Source organism: Hetaerina americana, unplaced genomic scaffold, assembly GCF_022747635.1.
Source record: "Hetaerina americana unplaced genomic scaffold, ioHetAmer1.1.p SCAF_26, whole genome shotgun sequence".
NCBI classification, from domain to species: Eukaryota; Metazoa; Arthropoda; class Insecta; order Odonata; family Calopterygidae; genus Hetaerina; species Hetaerina americana.
In genome coordinates this window covers 3,509,347-3,528,472 of record NW_027286830.1, presented here as the reverse complement: position 1 = coordinate 3,528,472, position 19,126 = coordinate 3,509,347, and the positions used below count along the sequence as shown (strand labels likewise).

The following is a 19,126-nucleotide window of genomic DNA, read 5'->3' as shown; positions in this document are numbered from 1 at the left end:
CAGCCGAGCATTTATCCCTCTTGTGCACGATGCGCCCATAGTATACATCTAACCGCGTTGACCTTGGTCTGTTATATATAGCACACGGAATAAAGTCCCTGTTTATTCAAATGTTCTTAGTGTGATTTATTAGTATTCCTAGCACCGGCCGCACTAATATAATTTCCAGCTACGCCACAAATGTCTTTCCATAAAACCTTCACCAGAGGAGAATATCCCAGAGATTTTAGTGATATTTACCTCCGACTGTGAGTAAGTATGAACAAAGCATTCACTGTAAGAATAAGTAAACTTCACTTGTAACTAACATCTGGCTCTTTAGTAAAACACACTAATCTTATATCATTGAGAGATGGCAAACCATCAATTCAAGGGCAACCTTTCCAGAATTCAAACAAGGAATGAACATGAGGACAGAAATGTGTTACAGGCAATCATTGAGAGTCACTATTTAGTTTTGCAGAATAAAAACAATCATAAAACCAAAAGAGTATTGGTAAAACTGACATGCAGATTTGTATAAAATAAGCAATAGAAATTAAAAAAAATCAATGTATTACTCTGAAAATACTGTTTGCAACTTAAGTAAAACCATTTTAATGGATGCAGCCAGCCATTTAGGCTGCAAGGGTTAAACGATGACAGTAAGTATGTGTATAACACAAATTATTTCAAAATATGGAGAATAAATTTGAATTACAAAACCAAAGTTTCACCATAAAATATCATTTTACTTTATCTGATCCAATTCTTGAAGTAGAAAGCTATAAATGGATTATAATAGTAAATGTACCTGTAATTATGGCTCACTACCCATTTTGGTGTTCCAAATCGGCGTATCCAAAGGCATTCCATATGCAATATGGCACCAGGGTACACTATCAAACGTCCATCATTGCTCTGAGCAATTGGACCAAGTTGATGGCGGAATAATATGGTTGGTGGTTTCTCCACTGAAATGTTAAATTATTTTTTGGAAATTATTAAAAATTACTGTGAAATCATTTAATTATTCTAATCATCATGAATGACACCACCGTCAGCAACTTAGCTAGGGAGCAAAAGACCCCCGACTATGTGGTCCCGTGGAACACTGCTACTTTTTTGGTACATTCAATATATGCATTTATTAAAAGTAATTTATATTTTACCGTCTAACTGAAATATTTCACAAGCTCCTATTTTCAACAAGGTCACTTAGGAAAACAACCACTGAGGTTTTGAATTTGTTGTACTAGTAATTATGTTTATGGGGGACCCCAAATCTTAGGAGCATCAGTTACTTCTAGCAGGCAAAGGGGCTCTAAAAATCTAGCTAAGATGCTGACCAGTCCTTCAAGTCATTTCGTGTCCAACATGACTCACTCAAAATTTAAATCACTTATTATTAGTATTTGGAACATATATTGGTGCCATTCTTAATGCATCCAATTCTAATGGAATTGTGAAATGAAATTTTAATATAATTCTGGGACATCATTGTGATGTGCCAATTGAAATAATATTCATTAGTTAAAAATACAATAGCAACAATTCAAATTTTTGTAATTCACATGTTCTGCAGGTAATCTTTTTATGACGAATTGATCAGCCTACTGTTTCCATTTCTTAATAAAAAAAAAGAATCAAACAGCATACTAAAACTGTAAGATTTGTTCGGAATCTATTCCAGGTGTTTGATCATTTTTAGAATAAATATTATTTTACATTTCTGGAGCTTAAGATGAATTTTTATGAAAAGTAAGGTTGTTTCTTTAGTTTTCTTTAGGTTATTAAAATAAATTAGGTACAAATTTAGAATTTTCAACAAGATAAGTAGCACTTAAAATTATTTTACTTTTTTCATCATTATATTGTAATGGCTAAATGCCTTTATTACAATTAAATACCACATTTGAAAGAAAAATGTAGATAAAACATAAAGGAGAAACATAATAATTAAATGTTCCTCAGCACGGAAATATAACAAAAGGACTACTAAAAAATGTAAAATTGTATTTCAGTTCACCTAACAGAATACAAATTTGGATCACCCTATTTTTTGAGAGTTTGCGCTAAATATAACAGAGCAGGCACCTAAAAATATATGACAACTGCTGCAACAAAGACAATAATAACCAACATTTTACATCATCACCATTTAGGATATTAAAAAGCAATAGATATGCACCCAAAAGAGTAAAAATATTTTTGTGATCATTTTCTGGCCAATATTGTTGCACTACTTGGAAAAAATGTTTAAAGCTCAGTGAATTGTCATTCAGAGGACTCATTAACCTGATGACCACTCAAGTTACTTCCATTAGGAAAAACCAATTACTTATATTTAATGCTTATCCATAATTTTTTACCAGTGTTTTCCTTTTACCTTTCACATTTTTAGGTAGTTATTTCAAAGGACGATAAATACCAATATTTTACCTACACTGAATAAAAATTATTCAGATAGTGTGGAGTCAGAAAAAGAAATTATCACTATTTGAATTATGCATTGCTGCATCAATTCACAATTTGAAATATAACTGCAATTGAGACATTGCAAATATTATATTTAGCTTAATATATTTCCTCAAAAATTACTCCTGTTTCTCCTGTTGCCAATTTACATTCTTTGTAATAATGATAAGTTGCCTCATGCTTAATTATTTTACTGATATTAACAATATCCAGTGGAAACACACATAAAAAACAAGTAAAAGACTGGCTATAACAATGAATCTCAGATATGTATATCTGCGATTTCCAAAGTTGGTAACGATGCTTTGAGTATCAACTGAAAAGAGCAATAAAAATCTTGGAACAACTAGAGAAAACATATAATATGAGGTGCCTTGTGAAGGATATCAAGCCAACTGACCAATGCAGCTCCAGAATATGATAATGGTGAAGGGTCAGCATAAATAAATATTATTTTATATTCAACTGTTTAGGTAGGTTTTGGATGGACACAAAATCAGCACCAATACATTTCTTAGCCATGCCCAAAAATTGACCCCACTTCATAATAAATCTTTTTTCTAATTTTGCACATTTTTGCCTCCCATAATTCCATCCAACATACCTATCCTTTTCTTCCCTCTTCTTCAATTGCCTAATCTTCTCCTTCTATCAGTCTTCAACATTTCATTGTCAATCAAAATGCTGTGTAGCCACATTTTGATTTCCTCCAACAATCCTCTCTCCTTTCCCACCATGCCCAGTATATCCTTGTTTGCTTTCTTATCTGTCCATTTTACTTTTACCATCCTTCTCCTTATCCCAAAACCCTTCAATCTATGCCTCTTATCTCACTTCAGGGATCAAGTTTCAATGCCTTACACGACCACATTCCAAATCAGTGTTCACAATAAAAATGAAATAATGAAAGCCAAAGATTGAAAATGAAGAAAATGAAAACTCTTTAGAAGGCATTTCAATGGTTACATATGAACTCCTGGATTACAAATGAATTCATTTCACACTTAAGTGGAAAACAATATGATATAAGCAAATAAATACAAGAGAACCAAAAGGTTGGCAACAATATGAAATTATCAAAAATGTGGTTACTCCTTTTCACAAAGAAAGAAAATGCAAACGAGGATAGATGAGAACACTATGTCAACAGGGTGTGGACATAAGAGTAAAGTGGGAGGTAGCTGCTCCCCTGAATTCTGAAGTCCAACTCAGTATATATCACTGAGAAATTCTGACTTATGAAATTAACTTAGATAGGGGGAATGAGGAAAGATACAGTGTAACCTTGCACAATGAGCATAATTCGTTCCGAAATGTTTCTCGTAAAGCAGAACAACATTTTCCATATATATTAATGTAAAATATGACAATACATTCCATGCATAAACATAAATTATAAACAGAGTTTACTCAAAGAAAATTATATGGACAATGTTTAGGAACAAATTCATTTCCATCTTTTCTTTTATTACAGAATGATCCAACCTTAAATGCAAATCCGATTTGCAGGTAAAAACAATAATAAAAATAACTAGTGAATTATTAATGATATATTCCTAATTCTTTTTACTGGAAAGCTGTCTAGAGGCTTTCGTTAATGCTGACCTATGAGTTTCTTGAAGTCACTGATGAAGCCCTCTGCTGCCTTTCAATCAGGGCTTGCTGATTCACCACACCTCACAACATTGTGGATGCTGGTTCTAGTAAAATTCTCGAACCACGCACGGCTTCCCTTAAATATTTCTTCAGCTGTTGATGATCCTTACATCTTTTAATGAGGTCAGTAAAAATCACTTTCCCCTTATCACAAATGATATTCTCATTAATGGAGTTACCATATTGATTTCCTTTAACCATATAAGAAGCAACCCTTCATCATCGTTGAGAATACATGCTAGTCTTCTTCCCCTATTCTTGTAGCTAACTTTGAAGAATCTATCCCCCTCATTTTGTCCTTGAAGATAATGCAAATCGTTAATGTTGACTGATTGTTGATGTGCACTCTGGATCAGCCAAGCTCACACATTGTCCCTTGTTTTCAATGACTTTACTTTTCATTTCTACTGATAGTTTTATCCTTTTGTGGCTTTCTTCTTATGGATTTTTCTTCAGGGTCATTGTCAAAACTATATACAAAATAATATTAAACTTTGCACCAAAGCATAACTAATAATAAACCTGAAGAGAAGTTTGGAAAAATGCGTTATCACTAGTGACACTCAAGTTACTCATGGAACAAGCGCTAAACACAAATTTAAGTAGCAGGCATGCAATAATTCCTGGAATTCCCTACTTCTCATCACTCCCTATGAGAAAAGTTACTTGTTAAGCAAGTCTTTTTTGAGGCCAAAAATTTTGCTCATAATGAGAATTACTCGTTATGCAAGGTGTTCGTTAAATGAGTGCTAAATAAAATGAAGTAGGAGGTATGCAATCATTTCAGGGACCTCTCTCTTCTAATCACTTGTTATGCAAAAGGCTGCTTGTTAAGCTTGTCATTTTAAAATTTTTGGGGTGTTATGCAAATTACTCACTATGCAAGGTGTTCTTTAATTGAGGTTCCACTGTACCTTAGCCTAATTAGTGTGATGGAGGTATTTATAAGTCAGAACTTTGCTGTTTTGCTCAGAACACAAAGACTAAAAGTGAGACATTTTATGAACTGGAAACAATCACAATGACATTTTCTAATCCATCCACAAGGTCTAATGTTTTCCTTGTCTTCAGTCGTACACTCATTCCACCTTCTTCGTATTCCTTTCCACAGTCATAAAACCCTGCCATGTATTCTGCCCTCTTCTCACTTTCCATCTATTCCTCTCCCCGTCATGAGGTCGTCTCTCCTATACATGTCGCTCACTACATACCTCCCATGAGTTCCCTCCTTCAATCTCTAAAATTTATACTAATATATGACATGATTTGATGAAAAATGACAACTCATGCTGAACTGCTGCCTTTGCTAAGGTGTTTGGCAAGAAACTCATAAAATTACTAAAAAAAATGCTACCGAATACGATCATATGTAATTTGTATTATATACTGATGAAATTAATATTTTAGAATTCACATAGTCCAATAACTAATCAAATCCTAAACATATTTTTATATGCACAGAAAGGCACTAGTTATAAAGGAAGGAATGTTAGAAACTGTAAGTTTTAAAGATAAATTGTGAACAAATTATTATAATGTTAAATTGTACTGATTTTTATAATGATTGTATCTTATTATTTGTGTATGTGCTATTATATTAATGTATTCCATTCATCATATTAAATGTGGAAAATCTTATTACAAAATTATTTTTTGGAGTTAATTATATTTCATTTTAATTATGGTTCCCTTGCATAAACCATTTGTATTATATAGAACTTCTATGCAAAAGTACCATTAGTTTCTTATGATGTTATAAAAGTAATACCACTTCCATGCTAAAGTAAAACCTTATTTTAGAAAGTGATAACACTTTTTGCAACAAAATAAAGCTACCTTTTGTCTCAAATTTGATGCATGATGAATCATTTAAAAGACTGAAAATTCATTTCCTCAAGTCGATGCTTGATGCTAGAACCATTCAAATAAAAAATCACAGTAGCATTCAGTTGCCATTTTCAATTAAAATGATAGAAATATTACTATACTGTAATTGGTTCAAAATATTTGTACATAGTCTATTAAAAGCCATAATTGTGAATTTACAAATTAATTAGAAGAAGAATAAATGATAAGTACGTACATGCATAATCATTTTCTTGATTGAGACCAAAGCATACAGGTCTCTGGCCATCCCATTCACCTCCAATGCACCGTCTATGGTTTGAACCAATCATTGCATACTTCCCTATATCTACACATCGAGATACCTGCATTTAGATAAAAGGGGAAGGGGAAAAACAGGGAAAGCGTTGTTTATAAAATAGTACCTACGTACATTCAATTTAGGTATACATTACTTAAAAGCATATATATGTATCCTTAAATACATGAAATGTTTAAGATAAACAAGATATTTACTTAAAATCCTTGAAGTATTATTTCATTTAATCTTTAATTTACAAGATTAGAATCAGTGAATTAAGTTAAAAACCCCTCACATGGTCTGTCCTCAACAAATGTCTTATTCATTACCTTTAACTTGTTTATTTATGAAATGAGTCAGTTTATGGGCTGAGCCTTGAATTAAAACTTTTTACACTATAAAGATGAATGGATAATGATGCATTACCAAGGTTGTCCCAGGAGGAAATTCCACTACTTCTTCTGTAATCATTTGGTCATTGTAAAAGGTGACTAAATTTGGTTCTGAATTCCGAAATATGCAAGATGTATTTCTTATTAAGCCACTCTCAATGTAATCATCACCTGAAATGAATAAATGTACAATGAAATTCAAATTATCATTTATTAACTGGTGATATGTTTCATTATAAATTGAAAAGTGAATTACCACAATTTAGAGAGCGCCCAACCCAGCTTCCATTTTCGCAAATTATCCTCCAAGTGGTTTTTTCCCCCATTATGCTAGCAATGCAGTTAAATGTAACTTCTGTTCCATCTGGGAAACTAGAAATTTTAAAGAGATTGAAACAAGCATTTGAGAAAATTATTTTGTATGAGTATTTTTGTCTACAGTAATTGAGGGGTTAGTTTTCATATCAATCATGTAATTAGGAAAAAATATGTAAAAACAATATCTAAATAAAGGAATCTGAAGCCAATAATTCATCCTTCCTAACCACCTTATTTGTCTTACAATACAATATTGATGAAGAAATGTCTCAAAACTCAAAAAATCATTTTTCATGTCAATATTTTGTTATAACAAATTCATTATTTACATGTAAATAACAAATTGACATTTTTTCATTATTTGCACAATTTTATAGTGACCTAATTTCTTTGCAATACACACTAATGCAACCATTTATAAAAGAAATAGCTAGGCTGAACATTAAGATTAAAATTTAATTTGAGGACTTGCACCAACCTCCTTTCACTGTCACCCAATGGTTCTCCATTTCTGAAGAGCAGTGATCCCTGCACTCGTGCTGGGGGCCCACATGATCCTGGCTGCGGTCCTTCCAGTCCACCGTCAATCCCTCCTCCCCCAGGGCCTCCGTATCCACCTCCATAACCACCACCTCCACGTCCTGATCCTCCCCCAAATCCTCCTCCGCCCCTCCCACCCCCTCCAAACCCACCCCCACCTCCCACCCCCCTTGACCCTGTGCTCCCTCCACCACCACCACCACCACCCCCTCCCCTGCCACCACCCCCTCCAAAACCTCCACTCCTGCTCCCTCCTCCACTCCCAAAACCACCACCACCCCTAACACCAGCACTGGACCCACTGCCACCCCCTCCTCTGCCCCCACCCGAACCAAAACCCCCTCCACGCCCACTCCCCACCCCTGCAGAGGACCCAATGCCTGTTCCGACATTTTCCACTGTCGTCACACTGGTTGTGATGGGGGCTTCTGAGGTGGTGACCACGATAAGGGGCCCTGCTCCTCCTCCATTGCTAGTGACGGTTGTGCCCGCTCCCGTGGCAGCACTGACCCCACCAGAAAGGCTCCCCGTCCCACTGGAGCTGCTTCCTGGAGCCCCAGATTCTCCAGCAGATGTTCCAGACCCACCACTTGCTCCACTGCTGGCGCCTCCAACTGATCCAACAACTCCTGCACCTAAAATGCCTGCTCTAGCAATGTCAGCATTTCTAGAATTGCCACGACCCGAGCCTCCACCACCACCACCCATGCCTCTTCCACTGCCTCCCCCACCCCCCATGCCTCCTCCACCACCCCCTCCTCTACCGCCTCCACCCCCTCTGCCCATCCCACCACCCATGCCCCCTCCCATGCCCCCTCCCATCCCATACCCACCAACTACCACTAAGGCAGAAGTTGTGCTTTCAACCATTTCTTCTGAAAGTACAAGCAATTTGCCAACAATGCCTTAAGGATTCTGATCTTCCACATGACTATCTACCAAGCGAGCAGACTTGTCAAATGAAAATATTTATCATTCTGTCAGTTGGATAAAGCCCGTCAGGATTTGGATCACCTGTGACCCCCCTGAGCTTAGAAGCCAATAAAATTCCAGGGGAAAATTTACATTTCCCAAGTGCTCTACCATTTTAGATATATGGCATTAAAAAATATACATATTTGGTCCAAGGTTTCATCACTAGAAAAATCCTGGAGGGCTCTACGCACCAGATGAAGTATAATACAGGTTCATAGTCCTTTTGACTAAGTAAAACAATTATGGCCATTCCATGCTTGGTCTACATAAAAGCATGCCAATTGATTAGATCTGAATTAATGCTTTATTAAGATGTCTTAGTTAGAATTTAAAAGCCACAATTAGTGTCATTGGAAACAAAATAAACAAGTCAAATGCAATTAATGAATTTATTTTAAAAATTTTGTGAGGTTGGTACATTCCATCAATATGATGGTAGTCCATACACGTGCTGATTGCAATTTAAGCTCAGTTCAATATCTTTCACACACTTTACTCAAGTCAGTATGAACTACCAACATTTTACAATCATAAATATATATGTATTTCATATAATCCTTTTTTTGTTAACATTAGACTGATGGATGCATTATATATTTTTTAGAAATATGATTATAAAGCAGAAATTAATTACTAGGACAGAATCCTAACTGATATATATATATATATATATATATATATATATATATATATATATATATATATATATATATATATATATATATATACATAAGTTGCAATCAAAAACTTTCCTGACTGGTTACATTGAGTGTATATGATATGCATTACAGTTTACACCGTAAACGTATCTCAAAGAAGACTTTGCAAGCTGAACAGTCTTAGTTTTGACTTTATACCATGCTAGATATTTTGACTCCAATCAATCACATGCTAACTAAATTCTGCAATCAAAAAAAGACTTTAGGTGGAAGAAAGTAATTGTATAAACATATACACAAAATACTCATAAAATTCATCAAACATCTTTATGGAGCACAAATCATTCAAATAGTCCTCCAGGGGGAATGCCACTGGAAAAATTCAAACATATTAATGTATTCTGGAAATATGCAAGCCCAATCATGCACCAACATACAGTGTTGAAAATATAAGTAATTTATCATCCCAGCAAGTGAGAGGGATATTAGGGAAACAAAAAATCTAATGTCTGAACATTGGAAGTGAATCAGAGAATTCCTAATCCACAGGGAATACTAAAAGTGTATAAACAAGCACCTTTAACTATCATTAAAAAATGGTTTCATTTTCTTGAAATTTAAATTTTATTTAGGACTATAATTAGCGAAGTGGAAAAGAAATATTTTCAAATATGGGACAGGCAAATTTATTAACTGATATCACATGCAATATGGTGACATATTGAATTAATCAATTAGGTACATGCAATACTCCACAGAAAAAGAAATTGCCTCTCTCACAAACCATTTTATGGATATAATTGGCATTTATCTTCATCTATTACATATTCTTAAGTTCAAATAATATGACTTTTCCTTATCTCAACCTTAATTTGCTGTATCTAATCCTAAATTACTCAAGACTTGACCTTCCAAATGAAGATATGTCTGGAAGCAGATTGCTTTCATAATAATTATCAAGTATTCAAATATGCTCTTCAATGGGATCTCCAGATTATGTTTTAATTGACTAGATGTCCAAGAATTTACTTCTAGGAAGATTATGCATACTGTTTGCAAATCATTATCAATGACCAAAAAGTAAAATCTTATTTTGGATTCGCTCTTTCAGAGAACTTTTGGATTGCACCGTGTAACTAATCTAACCTGGCATAAATGTGGAAACTACAGCCATCCATCAACATTTTTTCTACTTGGAACATTTTGCTCTTTTTGCTGGAAAGTTTTGCAGACATTGCAAACAGCAATATTTCCCGGATAATTTTTGTTTGAATAATTGTGACACATTTGAGAATAGATGGTTTTGTGGTACGAATGTGCTACAAAACCTAACGGCTTCTTCTTTAATCTGCAGTTCACAGCATTGACACTCATGATAGACAGGTTTTCAAGCTTGATTCAAGGTCTCCTAAAAATTCTAGAAGACAACTAGAGATTCTCAAATTTTATTCTATGCTCAACTTAAATGTTGTAGCTTTACTTCTGGTATAAATTTACATAAGGCCTAAACAAGAAATGAGTCATTATTTTATACCCTTTCAGTTCTTTAGAGAAATCTCAGAAAAATTATGCTCATACATTCTTTGGAGATTAAGAATCCATCAGTAAAATTAAATAAAAATAATAAAAGGGAAAAACTAGCTATTCATGTTATTATATGCATTGTTTTGGAATAATTTTGTCCATTCTTTGGCAACTTGCTGCAATTTGTGCTGTATGACTTGAAAGTTTTACAAATATAAGTTAACGTTGTAATTATAAATACAGATCTATATGAGGAGGAACTATGAGATTCAAAATGTCATATTACAAATAAGATGTAGCACTTCTACTTGTAATTATTATAATTTCATTCTTTAAATTAATTTATTTATTTACTATTCCAAAACAGGAATCACTGAAGAACAAATCAAAGCTTTATAAAATAAGTTCAATTACAAACCTAAGATTATTTAGGAAAAATTTCCGTGTTACTATTATTTAAGATATCATATATTTCTTTCTGCTCTAATGTTCTTATTAGAGCCAACTTGATGAGTGATGAAATTCCCCTAATTTGACAGCCATGAATCATTTGATATGATTATTACTCATTTATGTTTGTTTTTCAAATCTCTCAACAACCTGGGGCTTTTTTCTCAAAGCTACAAGCCAATCAAAAAATTTTCTAAAGACAATCCAACGTAAATGTTTTATAAGTGCATATTGTATGTACGCTAAGGTAAGTAAGTAACTAGTTCTAAATAAATTGTTATCATTACCAGACTCAGCATATATGGCAAAGATTTGTAAAATAACTTGCATACCCCATTTTTTGTGTAAATAACCCAAGTTCAAAGAAAATCAAGTTTAAATATTTCAAAATTGTTGCAAATGACTCTTTTATCTTATTACTCCATCAATGGTCTTACCAATATAATCATTCAATTATGTGTATACTTAGCATTGTGACAATTTATCAGCTGGTCTATCATCATGTTTCACATCTACTTCAATATTTTTGCAGTTATTCTGATTTGTTTTTTTGTTGATTTTTAAGATTTTTATCAATTCCAAAATTATTTAAATTTTCTTATTCCTAACTTAGAATGAATTTGGCTTTCATACTTTGTTTTTCCTACAAATGAATTTCTTACATCTCTTGTATTTCTATCGCACATGTCATTTTGCTATCACATTTTCTAAGTTTTCCCAGCTAGAAAAGTTCCACTAAATCATATGGAGCAACCTGCACAATTCTGCTCTCCACAGTTTATTTGCTTTTCATCATGTCTTTAGGAAAAATCGCCCACTTCATTTGCAGGACTTGAAGCATTTAATAGCTCATGACAGTTGGCTTAAGGATACAATTAATCATTTGTGGATTCAGGCATGCATTTTAATGATCTACCTCCATGTCTCTTGGCTATTAGAATTTCAACTTGCATGAACTAATGCTGCTGTATTCTGAAGATGTCAAAATTTTACTCAATGGTTTATGATACACATTTAATGGTGTCACACTGACATACAGTTCAGTGGCATTTCCCTGAAAATGCAAATGGGCTGCTTGTTCTTGCGAAAAAAAATCGCATATTATAAAGGACCTTGTCACTTTAACGAGAACCTAATGTAATGGACAGACAACTTTTTTCTGCAGCTTGGGACATCTCATGTGCATATACTTCCTGCTTCATTGTTTTTAGACTTTATCAATATCCTGTACACATTGCAACAATGCCAAATTTCAAATTCACTGATCTCACTAGAATTTTGGAACGGAAGCTATTTTTTAGCAAATGAATACCAATGGCAGAAGTTCTGAAAGAAATCCATTTTGGAAGGCAGATGATCTTTCTGAGGGGATTTGTTAGGGTTTCTAATGTTTTTAAACCACCTCATTAAGTCCTCTCTCACTATTTTTGCCCTACATTCATTATATAACACTATAACCAATGCTTTACCCCTTACCATGATATTTGGGTATGTAGTCATCAATTCCTCCTTAATAAAAATGAAAATTATTGGTTGAAAATTATAATTATAATTCCAAAGATTATGATAAAATTAAATCAATTGTAAAGGCAGAGTACAAAGTCAAATGCAAAATGTGATTGGGGAAGAGATAACGTTGTAATCAAAATTTAACATCCAAAATATGGAAAATAATGAAACAGTGAGTATTAATAATTGGAATTGATAATGATATTACTTCAATATAAAAACAAAACAAAGTATTATAGTAGGCTCATATAAATAAACACTATGGGTAAATGGATTGAAATAACCGTCTGTAGAATACCTATCTGAAATGTGAATACTTAAAAACAAGACTTAGACATTACATTTTTTAATTCATCTTCAACTGTCCATAATATTTTTGAAATATGAAATGCAATTTATTCAAAAGTTGTGGATTGTCTACATTGAAAAAGGAGTATTTATGACATAAGGCCAGATAACCAGCAAGTTTCAATATAATTTAACCCATTGATTGGTGCACTGTTTAGCTTATTATCCACAAAAAAAGTGACAAACTTCTGAAGATACCCCAGTACTTTCCACTTCTGCCGTTAAATGCTTGAGTGAAATTTGCGTGAGTCAAATGCCTATTGTGATGAATCTACTGCTATGTCCAATAAATACGCGAACTGAGACCATAAAAACTTTATTTTACAAAATTTAGTCTACATCAATTTTGTCCCCTTCAAAGTACTCCTCATTTATTGTAATGCACTTATTCCATCTTCTGTTTTCCACTGTTTAAAGCATCCTTTGAAGTCCTTGGCATTTAGGGTTTTCAGTTGTGTCATCGTTTCTTGATTTATTGTGTCCACATCTTCCCAGTGATGTCCCTTCATTACATATTTGCATTTTAGGAATAGAAAAAAGTCGCAGGGGGCGAGATTTGGCCAATAAGCGAACAATCAATGCTGAATATGCAGGTGCATTTTCATGGTAAAGGATCCATCCATCATGTTCATTTAAATAGTGTGCCCTGTTGATTTTCAAAAATTCAGTTCATCAGCTATCATTCGGAAAGTTTTTCGGAGATCGGTGAGGACAAGGGGCCGCACATGAACAATGTTGTCATCAACACAGGTGATTGAAGGTCATTCCGGCCTTGCATCATCCAAGGCATCTTGTCGGTCATCTTTATATGCTTAATCCACTTGAAAATGGATGTTTTCTTCAGAGCATTATCACCATGAACAGCAGTCAACATTTCAGTAATTTCTTGATAACTTTTACCACACTTCACCAAAAACTTGATGTTGATTCGTTGCTCCATGATTTTATCAATTTCCATTTTTGACAAACAGTAAGAATGAGGACAACAAAAACTAACATAACTGGCACCATACACACAGCTTGATGATCCACCAAGCACAGATTGGGTCTCAGGCAACTAGCCACGCCAGTGGGAGGGACTATAGTTAGCGTCATGGCCACCAGATTGCTCCAGTTCGCGCATTTATTGCACAGACCACATAATTCAAGGTTCAAGGTGGGAGTCTTTGAGTGTTGGAGGAAGGCCATGAAGAAGGTATGTACCTGAAAACTTTTGCATAAGGGCAAATGATGGAACATAAATAGAGCATTGGGAAATGAATTAGAAAAATCTAAAGGAATCAAAAAGCTCATCCAGTGATTCATAAGCCTTGGACTTACAAAATCCATTCCTATAACCAAAAAATAAATGAGAATTGCCTTATATCTTATTCAAATTCACCAATATTTCAAAAAATAATAATATATTTGAAGAGGGAGTGAAAGTATCACACAAAAGGGGCAACCTAACTTTTTCTAAAGTACTTTGAATTCTAGTGTCCCATCCTACCTACAAAATCTTTTTGTTTGCCTCACAAGACTCAAAGGAACATTTCATTAAACTGCCAAATAGACGATCGATTTACAATGAATTCTCATGGAGACTCATTATAAATAGCAAACACACCCATATTCTTTCTCTTGTCGGTATCTGTGATAGATAGATAGGGAGAGTCATAACAAAAGTACCAATTTCCACCACCACCACAGTTGCACATATTTAGGATTCCATAGATTGAGTGTAGCCTCTAAATTCAGTTATAAAGTTGAACATGCTCATACATATTAAATGCCATTTTTTATTATGCATAAATAACCATGTTTAAAAAAAATGGAGATAAGAGTATTGTGCAGGCCACCAAAAATCCTAACTTTTAAACATTTTCCTGGTGTCATGGGAGAAATATCTCTTTCATTTATCATGAAAAAATAGTTGCTGCAGCAGTTCCAGTCACTTGCAGAAGGAAAGAATTTAAATTGTCAGGTCAGACATTTGCAATGTATCATCGGGCAAGGCAAAAATAATTAAATAAATAAGAAAATTGATTACTGTATTTCCTGGCTCATAAGATTCACTTTTTATACTCCAAAATGTGCTCTAAAGTCAGCCTGTGTCTCGAGGGTTACAGATATAACTTCAACCTATAAGCTGATTTGCCAGAAAAACGCTTAGTATTAAGTATTTTTTCCCTGCGTCAGACATAGAAAATGGTTGCCTTTACTACAAAATTTTGATAGCATCACTGTTTTGAAACAGTAGTAAGCAACAAGTTTTAATATTTCGTTGGAAGTACTTCCTTAACAAATTTCCAAATAAGTCTTTGACACACACAATGTAGCACATATGGTTTCACCTCACAGGTGGTGCTGCTGCAAAACTTAATATATGTTGGGTTAAGAGTATGTCTCCCCTCTGCTAAGACATGCACACACTCTCCTGATAAACGCTGAATGTTCAGGCATTCAACCTTAAGTAGTTTGGTAGAGTCATAAAGGCATAGCATATGGTAGCTTTTAATACCAATTTTGATTATATCAAAATAATAACAGACACTAAGCAACGTATAAAAATTTAAAATGATAATGACCTCATGGGATTTTAAGACATAAGATTGCTAGACAGTATTGCAATTAAGAACTTGTGAATTATATTTCAGAACATGAAAACAAGGTTGATGAAAGACTTATTGACCTAGTGATGATGAATTTATCAGATTCTATAATGAATCAGCATTGATATTCATGTAGCTACTGATTTTTTAGTGTGACCATCCAATTTTCTTTGCATTAAGTGTTAGCATCAAAATACTTAGATCTCTTCTGTCTGATCAAAGTATTTTTTGTGAATTCTAATCTGAAAAAATCACAGTGCATCTTATATGCCAGTGCATTCTATGGGTCGGGAAATGTGGTATATCAAATTAACAAAATTAATAAACCTTTTTCAGGGTTTGTTCATGCCTATTTGAATAAAAAATACAATTTCCTCATGAATTTTCCAACAATTACAAATTTAAAAAAGAAGAGGCAGTGTCAATTACCATTCAATGAATGTTTGAACCTATTACATGAAAAAATATGTACATACACAGAAAATCAACCAGAAATATGTTTTTTGTTTTATAGTAAAAATATAAGTTTTGCCTTCTTATTTGCACACATTTTTTAATTGATTGACTTTAAATCTCCTATGATAAGTACTTCATAGGAGTGAGCTTCCAAAATAATGCTTTTATTCTTACTTGCTTTACCACAGACTAAGGAGAAACTCTTAATTTATGACTTCTGACAATTTTGCCCTATAAATATTAAATATTGCAAACATAGCACAAAGTTTTCTCCATTTATGAGTAAGCAATAAAATTGTTTGTGAAAACATGTAAATTACACTTGCATAAAATTTAAAATGTTCAAATGATGCAAATTAATATTTAAATAACAGGTTAAAATAATTATTTACTTATTGGATGGGCTGGTAAATTGTAACCAATGGAGTAAATGATTTGAATGTGAAGTATTATATTGTAAATAAATTTATTCAAACAGAAAACACAATGAAATGTGCATCTTTTTCTCATTAAAAACATTGTTAAAAACATGTCTTTCCAGGAATGATTATCCATTTCCAGGAGCATACCATCATGGACCACTAATTCCACTGGTGTATTTTATGACGATAAGCACTAAACTATCTCCCCATAATGTCAACAAAATCGTTTTAAATAACTACACTATAATATTTTTCAGGAATGCTTTTCCCAAGATTTTATTTCAATTGTCAATATATTTCCAGAAAGGCCCAATCCTCAAAGATGCTGTCCCTTTCCACAACTTCTCTGATATAGAGCTATTTCAGGACATCTTTCCATGATTTGTTTTATTCCATTATATCATACAGCAATTTACTGTGAGTCTATTTGCCATGTGGACATGTCTGATATACCAGGCCCAAACAAGAAAAAGGAGATCAATGTCATGGAAAGGGAATCCCAGCCCAGTATACTTGTGTAAGTCCTGTTAGCTTGTCCTCATCTCATGCTAATAATGATAAATATCCGCCTAATTTTCCATGGTGATTCTAAAATTTGCCACAAAGTATATTTTGCCTCTTCAAAATATTTGTATGCTGTAAGAAAAGTCATCCTACCACCATATTTGTTTGCCAACCAGGCTATTGTTTTGTATCCCACTGACTTGCAACATTAAGAAGGATGCACAGCCTTCCTTACTGCACATAATCCCTCTCCAATGAAATTAATACACTGAAGCAAAATATGAGTAGACACTAATCACTAGCAATGCTGACTATTAATATAAAAAATGAAGTTAATAAAGGCATATGCGGCACCTAAAACTGTTGTGTAACATTCCACCAATTGCTGAAATAGGCACCATATATTCACATGTTTCATGCATATTTTTTTAATTTCATGATGAAGCTAGAAAAACTACCTTGACTTTCACTACAGGAAAACAATCATTTGTGAAAAAATACAGAAATATTAAAATGGAAATAAAACTTTCTGTAGCTACCCTTACTAATCAAACCAACCTGGGTTGATAACTGTGGTCGGTTTTTAGTATCATTAGCCATGACAAGAAACATAAACTTTCTTCTGAGGGACTTAACTATGATGGCATCAGTCAATAATATTAATAAAATATTCTCAATGGTTAGGGAAATACACACATTGAAACAATTCATTACATTCTCAATCTTTTTGTAGAATAAATGGGATTCAGAGACTAAAAAATCACGCAAACCTAGGAAAAATGATGCAAAAATGACTTTAAAATAGAGCTTTTACTCTCACAATTCATTACATTAACCTACTCAGTGTGTTCCTACTTTGTATGTTTTGACAAATGTCACTTACTCTCTCTCTCCAAATGATGAAATTACTTCATGGAAACTGATTGATACAGATTTAAAATCTATATTTTAAAAAAAATATCCAATGGTTATCAATGAAAAATATATTAAGTTTGTCCTAAGTATGCATTTGTCTAACCTGAAGATTCATCTAGCTTTTAATTTCAATCTGATAATATGATCTCATATAAATTTTGATAGCTCTATAAGCTTAAATTGAATTTGTATACACTATGACTTGAGAGCATTAAACATTGATTCATGTCACAGATTTGTAAATACAAGTTATACAAAACATGTTATTACATATTGTATGTCACAACATTAATTGAAGTGAGCATTCTGCTGTCAAACTGATAATAATTAATTAGCACAACTGCTCATGCACATACTGCACTGTTACTTTGTTAATGTTCATTAATACTAATCCTACATTAGTTGATGAAATATTTAATGATTTATCTACAGCTTATTACTGATGAAATAATAAATATGAGTTAAAAAACTTAATCTAACCAATGGTGCGACTCTCAGTTGTTGTGCTGCTGGTAGTTGCCACGGTTGTGGTGGTCGTTGGCGGTGGTGGTGGAGGGGTTGTAGTGGTTGTGGTCGTGGTGGTGGTTGTTGGAGAAGAGGTGGATGTCCATGCCATCATTGTTGAGGCAGGAAACTCACTGACTGTCTCCACATAAGAAGAAGGGGTAGTCGAAGCGATGATTCCATTGGGAGGTCTTTGTCGACGAGACCGACAGGATGGAGGTCGAGGTCTGAGCTCACCTGCCCCAGAAATGACAGAATTTCATCAATTTCACAATTTAATGCTCAACTTATTGTAAAAATGCTATACTGTAAAGAGTTCAGGATAAATTTCATGATATCCCATTAATATCATTTTCCTTTTACTTAATTATTACTTAAAGCTTTTTTGGAAAATGATCTACTGAAATACATGATTTTAGAATCAAAGCAAATGAACACTTTAACACTGACTTTAGTGAATAATCCTCATGTATTAGATCTATTTATTACTTTTTACTAGTTACTAATTAGCAAAATACAGTAAAACTTTGACACAACAAAGCTCTCATAACTTTATAACTGGAAAAATTGAGTTGCCCTACCCAAAGTTTACCTTGGATTGACAAAAATTATCCCATTTTTAAGGTATGTTAACATTGGAATTTGAATATTAAAATGTTGATCAACCCAATATTCTGGAATTCTTTCATAATGCTATACAAATGATTTTCATCAAATAGTTATCATGATTTATATGAAAATTATCAATCAATATAAATAC

At 33.5% G+C, this 19,126-nt stretch overlaps 1 protein-coding gene across 1 annotated transcript in view; it reads right to left on the bottom strand.

Annotated features, from left to right (window-relative positions):
- The window catches only part of Hasp (Hig-anchoring scaffold protein), a gene marked incomplete at its 5' end in the record, with an annotated part of 432,721 nt that overhangs the window by 12,301 nt on the left and 401,294 nt on the right, over positions 1 to 19,126 (bottom strand). Inside the window, 7 exons of the mRNA XM_071586781.1 lie at positions 794 to 953; positions 6,197 to 6,323; positions 6,686 to 6,822; positions 6,908 to 7,023; positions 7,448 to 7,610; positions 7,662 to 8,384; positions 18,343 to 18,603. Of these exons, the coding sequence (XP_071442882.1) occupies positions 794 to 953; positions 6,197 to 6,323; positions 6,686 to 6,822; positions 6,908 to 7,023; positions 7,448 to 7,610; positions 7,662 to 8,384; positions 18,343 to 18,603 (1,687 nt within the window). The remainder of the gene's footprint in view (positions 1 to 793; positions 954 to 6,196; positions 6,324 to 6,685; positions 6,823 to 6,907; positions 7,024 to 7,447; positions 7,611 to 7,661; positions 8,385 to 18,342; positions 18,604 to 19,126) is intronic.